The 15,713-nt window shown below is 47.8% G+C and overlaps 1 protein-coding gene across 1 annotated transcript in view; it reads left to right on the forward strand.

Moving 5' to 3' along the window:
• The first annotated feature begins 263 nt into the window (after window positions 1-263).
• The window catches only part of DNAH14 (dynein axonemal heavy chain 14), a 173,230-nt gene continuing 157,780 nt past the window's right edge, over window positions 264-15,713 (forward strand). Inside the window, exons 1-11 of the mRNA XM_077282193.1 lie at window positions 264-373; window positions 2,126-2,293; window positions 3,407-3,537; window positions 5,856-6,037; window positions 6,342-6,436; window positions 7,328-7,495; window positions 8,897-9,009; window positions 9,080-9,142; window positions 9,295-9,433; window positions 10,586-10,717; window positions 15,313-15,557. Coding sequence (XP_077138308.1) covers window positions 371-373; window positions 2,126-2,293; window positions 3,407-3,537; window positions 5,856-6,037; window positions 6,342-6,436; window positions 7,328-7,495; window positions 8,897-9,009; window positions 9,080-9,142; window positions 9,295-9,433; window positions 10,586-10,717; window positions 15,313-15,557 — 1,439 coding nt within the window. The 5' untranslated portion in view covers window positions 264-370. The remainder of the gene's footprint in view (window positions 374-2,125; window positions 2,294-3,406; window positions 3,538-5,855; window positions 6,038-6,341; window positions 6,437-7,327; window positions 7,496-8,896; window positions 9,010-9,079; window positions 9,143-9,294; window positions 9,434-10,585; window positions 10,718-15,312; window positions 15,558-15,713) is intronic.

Below are 15,713 nucleotides of genomic sequence, written 5' to 3' on the forward strand. Positions count from 1 at the left end.
GGGCAAGGGGCAGAAGTCTGGAGAATAAGGGGCAGCGCTGGGGATATTGAGACATCACAGAAACTTCAAGGATTTGCCAATAAAAGTGTAAAAACGTCAGCCATGTTTATAATTGTTCCTCAGTAACCATAGAAACGTCCTCAGCATCTACATGTGCTGCTGCTGCTGCCTCCTCTCTGGGGCACAGGAGTTTGATTGACATCTCTGGGGGAGGAGCTTCTGCTCTGTCCCCTGTGTAACCACGCCCCGGTCTCCTAGACAACCGCTGGGAGCGTCTCTCCGCAGAGAGTGAAAATCACAACAAAACAATCTTTATTTATAAGCTCGGGTCTGACAGTGCGCTGGATGCAGACTGCGGGGGGCTCTGTCCATGGTGAGTGCTGGGGTCTTCTCTGCTGGATCTGTGGCTGCTTTACCTTTCAGTTTTCACATTTGCAAGATTCCTGCACAGTGTAAGTGAATGGAAACAGAGACTGACAGTGTGAACGCAGCCCTGACACAGTGTAACGAGCTCTGCAGCTGTGTGACCTGTTTTCCAGTCCCTAACAGCAAGCAGAGATCTTAAAATATATATATAATAAATGTACTGGTGACGTGTCGGTTGTTATCTGTGATAGAAATTCCATTTTTGGAAATATTTTTGACCCCAAAAAAGTTTTTCTTTGCTTTCCACCCTCCGTCCCTGTCTTCAGTCCTGGGAATGGAGACGTTTTGGTGGACGCGCAGCTCTGTCTGTAGAGGTCGCGCAGAATAGGCAGCGATGGCTGCACAGAAGTGTCCGGAAATCCGTGACCACTGCTACAGACTGGAAAAGGCACCATATGGCGGCACATGGAGCTCCTGCGGGGCCGCACCGTGCAAACCGGGACTCCAGGCTCTGGTGTAGATCAAGACAAGGCAACACCCAGGAAGCCCAACCTTACTCTCTAATGGAGCACCATATGGCAGCACTTGGGGTCTCTGAGACTCCCCACTATGGGATTAGGAGACACTAAGGGCGGCTATAAAGCAGGAATGAGAACTTACCCGGGGAGCTATAGATATATATGTGTACGGCACCCAATGAGCACCATATGGCGGCACATGGAGTCCCTGCCACACTGAGCACCATATGGCGGCACATGGAGTCCCTGCAACACTGAGCGCCATATGGCGGCACATGGAGTCCCTGCAACACTGAGCGCCATATGGTGGCACATGGAGTCCCTGCAACACTGAGCGCCATATGGCGGCACATGGAGTCCCTGCAACACTGAGCGCCATATGGCGGCACATGGAGTCCCTGCAACACTGAGCGCCATATGGCGGCACATGGAGTCCCTGCAACACTGAGCGCCATATGGTGGCACATGGAGTCCCTACAACACTGAGCGCCATATGGCGGCACATGGAGTCCCTGCAACACTGAGCGCCATATGGCGGCACATGGAGTCCCTGCAACACTGAGCGCCATATGGCGGCACATGGAGTCCCTGCAACACTGAGCGCCATATGGCGGCACATGGAGTCCCTGCAACACTGAGCGCCATATGGCGGCACATGGAGTCCCTGCAACACTGAGCGCCATATGGCGGCACATGGAGTCCCTGCAACACTGAGCGGCACATGGAGTCCCTGCAACACTGAGGGCCATATGGTGGCACATGGAGTCCCTGCAACACTGAGCACCATATGGTGGCACATGGAGTCCCTGCAACACTGAGGGCCATATGGCTGCACATGGAGTCCCTGCAACACTGAGCGCCATATGGCGGCACTTGGGGTCTCTGAGACTCTGTGCTATGGGCATAGGAGACACTAAGGGCAGTCATAAAGCAGGAATGAGAACTTACCCAAGGAGCTGTAAGATATGGGTGTACGGCACCCAACGAGCACCATATGGCGGCACATGGAGTCCTTGCAACACTGATCGCCATATGGCGGTATCTGGAGACCCTACAGCTTGCTTCATATTGCATGGACAGGGAAGTCCATCTGCCCCCCATAAAGGAGGGATTACTCCCCAAACATAGAAGAAAAATAGATAATAGCAGAGAGCAGGAGAGACGATTTATTTATCTGTTAACCCTTTCTGTGCATACTGTCTGTTTATTCCTGTTATTTTTGTATTTTTCACCCCCTCCAGGAGGAAAGACACAACATGTACACGGGGGAGCGCCGGCTCTCGCCCAGCACAGATCTGAGTCGTCGCCTGCATCTTGGAGCGCAGAGTTCAGATGTTCTCCAGATGGTCTCCAAGAATACGATGCTGCACAAACAAGCTGTCAGCGGTGACGAGCGGAGACACAGGCTGGTGAGCAATCCTCCTCCATCAACATTACCACCAGCATGTCCTCTCATCACGCAGAGGATCCAGAGAGAAGCGGGGCGCGACCGACCGTCCATGCCAAGGGGCTAGTAATAGCCACATCCATCCTCATAGGGGTCCGGACTCGGGGGTCTTCAGTGCAATCACCGACCGGCTAATACAGCTCACTCCATTAGGCGCATTGTTGGTATGGAGCGCAGCAGCTAAGGGGTTACATGGCTGGGATCAGATATAGCTCCGATCTCGGCCCCTGCAGCAGGATATAAAACTGACAACCGCGGCTGATGGAGCTGGTAAATTTCTGAGCAGGTCCCATACCTACATGAATGTATGGTGGGGTGTAGTTAGGCTCTATTATGTGTATAATTCTTATTTTTCATATCAACCAATCCTATCACTGCTTTAATTTTCAAACTAGATCCAAAACAATATAAGCTAAAATCTGATTGGCTGCTATGGAAAACATCTCCAGTCTGTGTATTTGTGGCCCCATATATAACACAAAAAGAAAACTATATACTGCATGGGTCCCCAACATGTAGCTCGGGAGCCACATGTGGCTCGCGGTCCCATGAATTGTGGTGCATTAGCTCCATGTCCAACAAACTGGTATGAAGAACACATCTCAAAATGGTGAATTTTGTGAGTCGCCCTGCACAGTAGTGCGGATCTATATGCACATTTACTGGTCTTAGGGGTTTAGAGATGTTTTAGGTATGGTACGCAAGAAGATGGTACTACCTGTTAGAGGAGATGCTCCAAGCTGGATGTGACAGTGTGTTGGGAGTCATTGATGGGAGAATACTGAATGGGGGTATTGTGGGAACTCCTGGATCTCAGTTTACTGCTTTGGAGGGATTTCTATGCAAAAGCTTTGGTTATCATTATACCTGTGATTGGGGCTTTGGTTGAGACTACTTTGAAGGGGGTGGGACCTGGATGTGGCTCGCGACCCTCTCTCAGTGCTGAATGTGTCTCTCAAGGTCAGAAAAGTTGGGGACCACTGATATACTGTATGAAGAGATGTATGTATTTGCATTTGTTTAGAAACCTGTGCACACTGCGCTTTATAATATTGGCTACGTTCCTTTTTATAAGGGTTTAATTCCAAAGCCTCCACCTGGGTACATGGAGTTCTGTTCGCCCACCGTCCGCACCACTATCTGCAGAGCGGATGGAAAGAAAAGAATCGTTGGAAAAATACAAGACAAAAAGGAGGGTCCAGAAATGTAAGAAATGTATCCAAAACCCCCTGTGCCTCTCTTATACCTGTGCCTCCTTGTCTGCTCCTCTTACACCTGAGCCTCCTTGTCTGATCCTCTTACACCTGCTCCTCCTTGTCTGATCCTCTTACACCTGCTCCTCCTTGTCTGCTCCTCTTACACCTGAGCCTCCTTGTCTGCTCCTCTTACACCTGCTCCTCCTTGTCTGCTCCTCTTACACCTGCGCCTCCTTGTCTGCTCCTCTTACACCTGAGCCTCCTTGTCTGCTCCTCTTACACCTGCGCCTCCTTGTCTGCTCCTCTTACACCTGCGCCTCCTTGTCTGCTCCTCTTACACCTGCTCCTCCTTGTCTGCTCCTCTTACACCTGAGCCTCCTTGTCTGCTCCTCTTACACATGCTCCTCCTTGTCTGCTCCTCTTACACCTGAGCCTCCTTGTCTGATCCTCTTACACCTGCTCCTCCTTGTCTGCTCCTCTTACACCTGAGCCTCCTTGTCTGCTCCTCTTACACCTGCTCCTCCTTGTCTGCTCCTCTTACACCTGCGCCTCCTTGTCTGCTCCTCTTACACCTGCGCCTCCTTGTCTGCTCCTCTTACACCTGAGCCTCCTTGTCTGATCCTCTTACACCTGCGCCTCCTTGTCTGCTCCTCTTACACCTGAGCCTCCTTGTCTGCTCCTCTTACACCTGAGCCTCCTTGTCTGCTCCTCTTACACCTGTGCCTCCTTGTCTGCTCCTCTTACACCTGCTCCTCCTTGTCTGATCCTCTTACACCTGCTCCTCCTTGTCTGCTCCTCTTACACCTGCCCCTCCTTGTCTGCTCCTCTTACACATGCTCCTCCTTGTCTGCTCCTCTTACACCTGCGCCTCCTTGTCTGCTCCACTTACACCTGAGCCTCCTTGTCTGCTCCTCTTACACCTGCGCCTCCTTGTCTTCTCCTCTTACACCTGCGCCTCCTTGTCTGCTCCTCTTACACCTGCTTCTCCTTGTCTGCTCCTCTTACACCTGAGCCTCCTTGTCTGCTCCTCTTACACATGCTCCTCCTTGTCTGCTCCTCTTACACCTGAGCCTCCTTGTCTGATCCTCTTACACCTGCTCCTCCTTGTCTGCTCCTCTTACACCTGAGCCTCCTTGTCTGCTCCTCTTACACCTGCTCCTCCTTGTCTGCTCCTCTTACACCTGCGCCTCCTTGTCTGCTCCTCTTACACCTGCTCCTCCTTGTCTGCTCCTCTTACACCTGAGCCTCCTTGTCTGATGCTCTTACACCTGCGCCTCCTTGTCTGCTCCTCTTACACCTGAGCCTCCTTGTCTGCTCCTCTTACACCTGAGCCTCCTTGTCTGCTCCTCTTACACCTGTGCCTCCTTGTCTGCTCCTCTTACACCTGCTCCTCCTTGTCTGATCCTCTTACACCTGCTCCTCCTTGTCTGCTCCTCTTACACCTGAGCCTCCTTGTCTGCTCCTCTTACACCTGCTCCTCCTTGTCTGCTCTTCTTACACCTGCGCCTCCTTGTCTGCTCTTCTTACACCTGCGCCTCCTTGTCTGCTCCTCTTACACCTGCTCCTCCTTGTCTGCTCCTCTTACACCTGCTCCTCCTTGTCTGCTCCTCTTACACCTGCTCCTCCTTGTCTGCTCCTCTTACACCTGCTCCTCCTTGTCTGCTCCTCTTACACCTGCTCCTGCTTGTCTGCTCCTCTTACACCTGAGCCTCCTTGTCTGCTCCTCTTATACCTGCTCCTCCTTGTCTGCTCCTCTTACACCTGCTCCTCCTTGTCTGCTCCTCTTACACCTGCTCCTCCTTGTCTGCTCCTCTTACACCTGCTCCTCCTTGTCTGCTCCTCTTACACCTGCTCCTCCTTGTCTGCTCCTCTTACACCTGCTCCTCCTTGTCTGCTCCTCTTACACCTGCTCCTCCTTGTCTGCTCCTCTTACACCTGCTCCTCCTTGTCTGCTCTTCTTACACCTGCTCCTCCTTGTCTGCTCCTCTTACACCTGAGCCTCCTTGTCTGCTCCTCTTACACCTGAGCCTCCTTGTCTGCTCCTCTTACACCTGCGCCTCCTTGTCTGCTCCTCTTACACCTGCTCCTCCTTGTCTGCTCCTCTTACACCTGCTCCTCCTTGTCTGCTCCTCTTACACCTGCTCCTCCTTGTCTGCTCTTCTTACACCTGCTCCTCCTTGTCTGCTCCTCTTACACCTGAGCCTCCTTGTCTGCTCCTCTTACACCTGAGCCTCCTTGTCTGCTCCTCTTACACCCGAGCCTCCTTGTCTGCTCCTCTTACACCTGAGCCTCCTTGTCCACTCCCTTTACCCATTTTTATGTTTGCAGCAAACGCCGGAGTGAGGTGATGATCAGCGGGAATTTGCAGGATACCACACCATCATTAAAGTCAGAAGTGATACTGAAGAAAGACTTCCAAAGCTGCAGTGACCTGACAGATACACTTGACTACAAAATACCAGAGGAGCCGGCCTGGCCCGAGACTGACACATGCCAGGGTGTCACAAATGGTAACAGAAGGGCGTACGGGGCAGATCTGCACTGTAGTATATACGCCTTATACACGTCACTCACAACATATCGGGGATCATACTGGGTCAGCTTCTTTTTCCTATAAAGTTGCAGACGAGATGGCTTCTTGTGGAGCTGTGATCTCACATTACCAGAATCGGGAGGTCTCGCACCCCTTTGGTACTGCTCAGAGCTTTCTGTTACATTTACACAGATGGGCGCACAATACTGGCACCGTATCACAGCCACAAATTAAATAGTGAGATCGAACCTTTATGGTCATTATTATGTCTTATGTTTCAGATGTAATGTCGTATATACAGAGAGTCAGAGCCGGCCTCGGCTGGAGGACACCCCGACCGCAACGTGAGGCCAACAAATATATGGGATTTCTAAAGGTAAAGCCCGGATACAGTGAGTAACATGTCCATGACTCAGGAACAGTTAGTGTAAAGTGATGTGTACTATACATATCAGACTTTTCCCAACTCCACATCTGGTGTTCAAGGGAAGATCAGCGGCGCCTCATTTCAAATACGTAATACGCTTTTCACACTTTATTTAATTGGGGGTGATCCAAGCAGGACACCTCTCAGCACGATCAGATACATGATAGATAGATAATAGATAGATGATAGATAGATAGATAATAAATAGGTAGATAATAGATAATAAATAGATGATAGATAAATAGATAATAAATAAATAGATGATAGATAAAAGATAGGTAATAGATAAATGGATAATAAATAGATAATAGATAGATGATAGATATTAGATAAATAATAGGTAGATAATAGGTAATAGATAAATAGATAATAAATAACAGATAGATAATAGATAAATCATCGTTCTCGGCGGTGCATCGGGACTCACTGCCTAGAATGACAGCATCCTATGAGGCCTGAGTGATCTCTAATAGATCATGTATTTTGGTCGGCCTCTAAACAAGCATTCTAATGTCCGCCAATGCGTAAAAGTTTACCGATTGACGGTCGTACGGTGCCGCCAGTGCGTCTATGTAAACAGACCCTTACAGACACAGTGACCAGTGGCCGGACTCAGCCCCACTGTATCTGTATTATGGGAGACCATGATAGTCAGTAATCCACACGGACGGATGAGCTGCGACGGGAAGAGGCAGTGCGGTATATGAGGCTGTGAGTGCACTGACCGCCGCTGTGATCTGACGGACCCCGTAAGTTTTTGTCGGATTTGTCAGTGCGGTATCTCTGGGAAAATTCAGTGTAACATGTCGGTAATAAGTCTCCTCTTCTTCTTCCACGTAGGAGAGCGCTCCTGTGAGAGAGGACGCGGGAGAATTCGTGTACTGCCTGCCTCGATGTCAGGACCAGCCCTCCGCTCGCTACGATCCCTACGATCTCCATATTGTCCCGGCTCGTAGCGCCGTCCAGCGGGATGTATACTGGACGGTCAGCGCGACGTACGTGTGTAAGGTGAGCGCAGGGATCATCCATCACAAGTGTCATTCTGCTACATGCATTACTTTTACCCGCCGTCCTCCAATCGCATCCAAAGCTGCATGCAAAATTCTTCAGAAAGCCAATATCCATGCGGCGTGTAACTGCTCGTGTTGTGATGAAGCACAGCTGACCAGGACACAGCTCGCAGAGCCGCAGCATCCTCCCGGGTAATTAGCGCTGACTACGCTTTATGGACCATCTGTCCACCTGTCTCCCCTGATATTCATTACATTGTGGCGGTGGAAATTCTCACCAGTTTTCACTGTCTAGAAACTCCTTTTATATTCCGCCAATCCTTCCTGGTTTGCTTTATATTCACATTGTCCAGGATTAGAAAAAAATATACTGTATATATTTTTTTTCATAAACAGCTTCACTCCTGTTTATCTATTTTTTTTTTTTCGACAGCTTTATTAAGCTTTACAACAGAAAATGACTCCAATGAACACCTGATTAAATTTCAGACGTCTAAAACTTGCCGAATTTATTTATTTACCGGAGTACGTTTTTTATTGAATTTGGCGCAGTTTTGCGCCAATTATTTTTTTTTTCTATAACCCCAAGCTTGATAAATTTGCCCCCGTTACCGATCTCCTATACTGAACGCCCCCAAATATATTTTGGAATGTTTTTTTTTCTTCTATTCCACCCTAAAACGTAAAGTATATGCGATTTCCCCTAATGCGTGCCATTAAAGAAATTCATCTACTGCGCAAAAGGAATACAAAGGTACAAGTAAAAATTGCAAATTGCCTCTTCAGAGAAAAAGAGGACTTATCTCTATAGCGCCACCTGTTGGAAGTAGCGATCCTACAAGTCACAATCAACCCTTTAACGAGTCGTGCAATATGACTTAGGATAAAAGCCAAATCAGTATCTCAATTCGCAGACACGGTGTTTCGGGCTGTTGGCCCTCGTCAGTGCGAAGCGTGAGAACTGATTTGGCTAGGTGAGAGGCTCTGGACTGGGGTCTAAGGGGTAACGTTTCTCCTTATGGAGAGTGACATACCAGCTGGTTTGTCAAGGTAAGGAGGCTTATTCGCCATGCAATGCTCCTCTGGGAAATTAAATATGCAAATTGCCTCTTCTGAGAAAAAGAGGACTTAACTCTTACCTTGACAAACCAGCTGGTATGTCACTCTCCATAAGGAGAAACGTTACCCCTTAGACCCAAGTAAAAGTTATAACTTTTGCAAAAAGTTTTTGGAGTTACTGAACAGTTTGCAGTGTGCTCCTGAGCGCCCCATAGTGGTTGCCCAATACGGTAAGAATCTGATCCAGAGAACCAGCACTGTTCTGCTCTCTTATACAAGGGGTATATGTAGCCTGTAGAAATGGATGGCCGAGTTACGCTCTCCATTTTTTATTATCCAGGTAATGATGGTCTCCGGAGCTGAAATCATGGAGGTCGTGCCTGTGCTGGAGTGGACCCATGAGCGGGAGAGATACTATACCATAAAGAATATCCGCACATTTGCCCAGTTCAGGTAGGACGGCAGTAAAGTAATCCATACAGGAGGCCGCTGGACCTGCTCTCAACTTTTTGCTACTTTTCAGGCTCTGGAAAACTTTTACTGTCTGGAAAAGAAATGTTCACAGATCGAAGATGGACGGCAGCAAGTAAGTAATAAAAAAAACCCAAAATCTAATATTATTACTACAGAGAATAATGCCACATATTATGAAAGGATGAAAAAGAAGAAGATTATTCATTGATTTTATTATTATTTTTTTTTATACTTTATAGTAATTTTTGCTCTCTTTTTGTACAGGGCGCTGCTCCTCCGGCACCTGTTCCTCGCGGATGAAGTCTTCCAGGACTGCCTGCAGCGCCTCCAGACTCTCTGCGAGGGTGCAGTCAGTACCCAGACTGATCGCCAACATGGAGGTTCACCTATCTTGCTTATTAACGTAAGGAAGTCGGAGTAATGAGCGCGCGGGTATGGACACCCAATGCCGTGTCTCATAGACTGGTCTCTTTAACCCCTTCATGACCAGGCTGTTCTTTTTTATTATTATTATTTATTTTTACTTTTTGCATTTTTTTGTTTTTTTCCTCCCCCTTCATCCAAGAGCCATAATTTTTTTCCCCCACATATGAGGGACAAGTTGTAATTTTTGGATGCCCCCCCCACTACCATTCATTTTACCTTATAATGTATTGAAAAAACGAGGACAAATTCCAAATGCGGTAAAAGCAAGAGAAATTTTTTTTCCACCATTGATTTTTGTGGTTGTTGTTGTTTTGATGGCATACATTGTGCAGTTAAAGTGACCTGGCAAAATTGTCCAGGCCTGTACAATTAAGGTGATTACCAAACTTGTAAAGATTTTACTGTTCTTTTAAGTGTTGGAAAAATACATTTTTTGCAGTGTATTTCATCCATTTTAATGACTGGGGAAAAAAACCTATAAAAAAGTAAAATGCATCTTAAGTGCGGCAATAATATATGTATTTTAGGTTGCGTTTTTCTTGCGAATAGACAGGTTTTTGTTCCAAAAAATGTTTGTAGCAAATACTTAACGTGTACACATACGCTTACAATTCAGGTTCAATTTTTTTATTATTTTGACAAATCAGACTATAACAGAAGCGGCAATAGCACAATAATGAATATATTTCTTTTTTCTTTTTTATATCTTTGTTTCATTGGGGAAACAAGGGGAGGTGATTCAAATGTTTATATTTTATTTTTTCAAAAATAATTCTTTTTTAATTTTATTTTTTTATTGGATTTTAACTTGCGATCGTCTTTTCTCTTAAACTATATAATGCGATACTACAGCATTGCAGTAGATCCCTATCTCCTATGAAGTCTTGCCTGTTGCTGGGCTTCACAAGGGTACCGCCATGGGGGCATTTGGCAGGCCTCCAGCTGCCAGGGCAGTCCTGTAGCACCCTGCAATCATATTGTGGGGTGATTGGAGTGATAGATGCACAAAACATCATGCCGCTCCCGAGACCATCGGTGTAAAAGGACTTTCTATGTCAGGAAGAGGTTAGCTATACAGTTCCTATGGCTGAGATTTGCTCGGTGTGCAATAACCTCTCACTCTCTGCAGCTGGATCACTCGTGCACCTATTCACTGAAGGACTTCTGTCTCACTCAGAGCGAAGCATGTAATCATGCCCTGATCAAACTTCAGACACTCAGAGAAACTATGATCAAAGTTATCACTGAAACTTTATACAAGGTACGAGACCCAGCCTCCCACCACGTGCAAAACCAAAAGTTTCCCAGCGCAATAACCTATGTGTCTTCAGAGGTGTTGTAAAGTTCGGGATGTCGTAGAAGTGAGGAAACCCCACTGATCATTCATTTCAATGAACACCGTGTAATACCACATCTCACCTGTAGTGGCCGCTATACCAGATAATCGTCGATCACCGGGGTTTTCTGCCGCAGGATAAGAAGTGATCAACTGATCACGATCAGATTTTGATATAGAAAAATAAGTGGTTGTCAAGACGGATTACACTCTTTAACCCCTTAAAGCCTCTGCATCTTTAGGTCCCTTTGGGTGCAGCAATTTTATTTTTAGATAACTTCATTCTGACTTAAGCAAAAATACTTAAAGGACTCCGGTCTAACGGCCACATCGATAGTCCGTGGCCACCGTACTAGAGCCCTGCGTAACTCCTCATCCCCATGTGTGCGTCGCACCGCAACGATGATGTCGTGATCAGAAGATGCACCAGGGACGCCGGCAGGTAAGAGGAGGTTCGCAGGGCTCCTATCCGGTGGCTACGAGCTACTACCACCGCAGAGTCCTTCTTACACAACTCCATCTCTGAGAGCCATATCTTTTTCATTCCTGTTAGGAGCCATTTGAGAACGTTGTAGGATGACTTATACTTCTCAGCGGCACATCTTTGGCACTAGACATCGTTCATGTCCTGTGCGTTTCTTGGTGTGGCTTCCATGGTTCCGAGTAATTTTTTTTCCCCAGATGATCGATCAGACTGAGACAAGTTATTATTATTTATTTATATAGCACCATTGATTCCATGGTGCTGTACATGAGAAGGGGTTACATACAAATTACAAATATCACTTACAGTAAGCAAACTAACAATGACAGACTGATACAGAGGGGAGAGGACCCTGCCACCGCGGGCTTACATTCTACAGGATGGTGAGGATGGAGACAATAGGTCGGGGGTTGCAGTAGCTCTGATGGTGTTGAGGTGGCCGTGTGGTCTTTACAGGCTGTAAGCTTCTTTGAAGAGATGGGTTTTCAGGTTCCGTCTGAAGGATCCAAATGTGGTGGATAACCGGACGTGTTGGGGCAAAGAATTCCAGAGGATGGGGGAAATTCGGGAGAAGTCTTGGAGGCGATTGGGTGAGGAGCGAATAAGTGTGGAGGAGAGAAGGAGGTCTTGGGAGGACCGGAGATTACGTGAGGGAAGATATTGGGAGATTAGTGTGGAAATATACAGAGGAGAAAGGTTATGGATGGCTTTGTAGGTCAGTGTTAGTAGTTTAAACTGGATACGCTGAGAAATTGGGAGCCAGTGAAGGGATTTGCAAAGAGGGGAAGCAGGAGTGTAGCGAGGAGAGAGATTAATTAGTCGGGCAGCAGAGTTAAGGACGGACGAGAGTGTTAGAAGGTAGGCCACAGAGGAGGATGTTGCGGGAGATGATTACGACATGCATAAGCATTTTGGTAGAGTGAGGGTTAAGGAAAGGACGGATTCTGAAAATGTTTTTGAGCTGGAGGCGACAGGAGGTGGCGAGAGCTTGGATGTGTGGGTTGAAGGACAGGGCAGAATCAAGGGTTACTCCGAGGCAGTGGATTTTGAGCACAGGGGAAAGTGTAATTTCATTTATTTTGATAGATAGATCAGGTAGGGAAGATATGCAAGATGGAGGAAAGATAGTTAGTTCAGATTTGTCCACATTGAGCTTGAGGAAGCAAGAAGAGAAGAAGGAGGATATGGCTGATAGACACCCTGGGATTCTGGAGAGCAGAGCGGTGACATCTGGGCCAGAGAGGTAGATCTGAGTGTCATCAGCATATAGATGTACTGGAAGCCATAGGACCTTATGAGTTGTCCCAGGCCAAGTGTATAGATTGAGAACAGCAGGGGTCCTAGGACAGAGCCATGAGGGACACCAACAAAGAGGGGGCGAGATGAGGTGGTAGTGTGGGAGTAGGAAACGCTAAATGTGCGGTTGGTAAGGTATGAGGAGATCCAAGATAGGGCAAGGTCTTTTACACCAAAGGAAGAGAGGATCTGTAGTAGGAGGCAGTGGTCAACTGTGTCGAAGGCAGAGGACAGGTCTAGGAGGAAGAGTATAGAGAATTGTCTGTTAGCTTTGGCTGTAAGTAAGTCATTAGTAATTTTGGTCAGGGCAGTCTCAGTGGAATGGTGGGGACGGAAGCCAGATTGTAGGTTGTCGAAGAGAGAGTTAGATGCAAAGTGAGAGGAAAGTTCAGCATGGACGTGCTGCTCAAGGAGTTTGGATGCAAATGGGAGCAAAGATATGGGGCGATAGCTGGACATACCGCTTGGGTCAAGGGATGGCTTTTTGAGGATAGGTGTGATTGTGGCATGTTTGAAAGCAGAGGGGAAGGTACCAGAAGTTAGTGAAAGGTTGAAGAGGTGGGTTAGGGATGGGATAAGAGTGGCGGTGAGGTCGGGGAGGAGGTGGGATGGGATGGGGTCAAGCGCACAGGTGGTGAGATGTGATTTGGAGAGAAGATGAGCAAGCTCCCCTTCAGTGATTTTGGATAGGGAGGTTATGGGGTTTGGGCATTGGTCTGGTATACAAAGGGGTTGTGGTGGTCGGACAACAAAGACTTGCCTTGTTGGGTCTATCTTATTTTTGAACTGTGGCGAAGTCCTCGGCAACGATTAGTGAACTTGAAGGGGGCGGTGGTGGGCGGAGGAGGGAGTTAAAAGTGTTGAACAACTGTTTGGGGTTGTGGGATAAAGATATGAGGGTTGTGAAGTAGGCTTGTTTAGCAGAGGTGAGAACTGATTTGAATGTGAGTGTTGCTTGTTTGAGTGCAGTGAAATCATCTTGTGAATGCGTTTTCTTCCAACGCCGTTCTGCAATTCTGGACACTTGCCGAAGCTTTTTAGTGATGTTATTGTGCCAGGGTTGTCTATTGATTTGTCGCACTCTGCTATGCATGACAGGGGCGACCGTGTCGATAGCTGATGCAAAAGTGGCATTGTAGAAAGCAGTGTCTGTGTCGTGGAGTGAGGATATGGATGCCAGTGGTAGGATAGAGTCAGAGAGTGTGTGGATGTCTAGCTGTGCGAGGTTCCTGGTTAAAGGTACAGTTGGATGAAAAGAGAAGGTCCATTTCTCCACCATGTTTGTTGACAGGGCGAGGAGTGTGGGTGAAGTGGAGGCCACCATAACATAGTGCAGCAGGGGAGGCTGTGTCAGAGGGTGTCAGCCATGTTTCAGTGATGCCAAGAAAAGAAAGATTAAGAGGTCGTGAATCACATGGAGTTTATTGCAGATGAAGCGGGCATTCCAAAGTGATCCAAAGTGAGGGAGCAGGGTGGTGGGCGTCATGGGCACGGTTTGAGGTGGGCAAGATTTCGTGTGTTTATATTGGGTTGGGAGCGATAGGAGGGGGTAGTAATGGGAGGTATGAGCTGTGGGGGTCCAGGATTGGGAGATATGTTGCCAGCAGTGAGGAGAAGCAGAGAGAGACAGAGCAGGTGGGAGAAGGAGAGTGGGCGGCTTGTTTTGTGTTTTATTAGGAGAGATCTGAGGTTGAGGAGCAGCTCAGCGGAGGACAGGTGGGGAGGCAGGAGGGAAGGAGAGATTATTACTTGGTTAAAGGGTGCTGGGGTTTGGGGATAGTGAAGGAGAGTGAGGAGTAATGGAGCCAAAACTGTTAGAGCGTATGTCAGCATGATGAGAGTAAGTGTGGAGGAAAGAGAAAGAAGTTTAGTACATTTATTAACAGTGGTTAGTTGTACCTTCTGTTCACTTCTGGCTCATTTCTGCTGTTATCCTTTTAGAGACATCCTTATAGAGACAGACCTGTGACTCCGCATTTATAACAGGCTAAGTGCACATGAAATAGGCCAGGTGTGATCAGGGGGGACGGGCAGCAGGGAGACTGGTCACAGGCACAGGAGGGGATTAATTAGAAGTCAGAAGGGGAAATAGATCCAAATGGAAAGATGAAGGAATTAAGGTGAGAAAACATGCAGGGAAAAAAACAAAAACAAAACCGTACTAGCAGCCAGCGGACATACCAGGAACAGCAGACGGATACAGGGTGAGTAGGATCAGGAAAGTTTGGGTGATGGTGATGGGGTTGGGGTTGCAGCCAGTTGTCAACTTCGTCTCATTGTCACCGATCCTCGCCTTCCGTTATCCTGTTAAAATTGGCCGCTGCCAACATGGGAAACCCTCCGCCATGATGGAGTGGTCTTCACACTGATCAGGTAGATGGCAGGCGTCAGGAGTTTTGGAAACCCAATCTGATACAAAGTTACGGACTTAATCACGTTACCGTTAGACAAAGCATTGGTTCCAAGGAGGATTACGCTTCTAATACCGTGCACTATATGGCAGCACGTGACGTGCTCACAGCTCTCTACTGGGGAACCACAGGTTTACACCCGATGATACAGCTTCTGCCGGCAGGAGAGCAGTAGTCAGCCATTGTTTCCCTGTTTCCAGATTGTCCACCCCAATAAAATAATCTTCCCAGAACATTAGCCTTCATTAGACAGCTGTGGGGGAGGACTAATTACACACCCCATAGCCCCGACACTGTGCCCCAGTAACGTGTGACTCTTTACATCCCAGGTGGCCGAGGCTGCGGGGCTGAAGGACCCCTTCTTGTCCAGTTCCACTAGGAAACCAAACTACACGGAGCATTCGGATTGGAGGAGCCTGCAGGAGAGATTTGGGAGGTTTCTCAGCCTGGCGGACTACCTCTTCCAGGAGACGCTGCGATCCATCGCCAACACTTCCGTCCAGATGCTCCTCGGATTCCTCGAAGCTTCTAGCAGCGTGACCGCAGCGGAGGAGAAAAAGAAAGACAAACTGAGGTCTTTAAGAAGAGTCTAATCCTCGGATCATTAAAGGGGTTGTCTCCAGGACTGAGACATTGGTGACATATCCTTAGTATAAGTCATCAATATTCCAATTCCCGACACAATTGCCGATCAGATCTTTATAGATCCCGCAGCGTCCAGAAGAATACA

This window comes from Ranitomeya variabilis, chromosome 2 (assembly GCF_051348905.1).
Source record: "Ranitomeya variabilis isolate aRanVar5 chromosome 2, aRanVar5.hap1, whole genome shotgun sequence".
Taxonomy (NCBI): Eukaryota; Metazoa; Chordata; class Amphibia; order Anura; family Dendrobatidae; genus Ranitomeya; species Ranitomeya variabilis.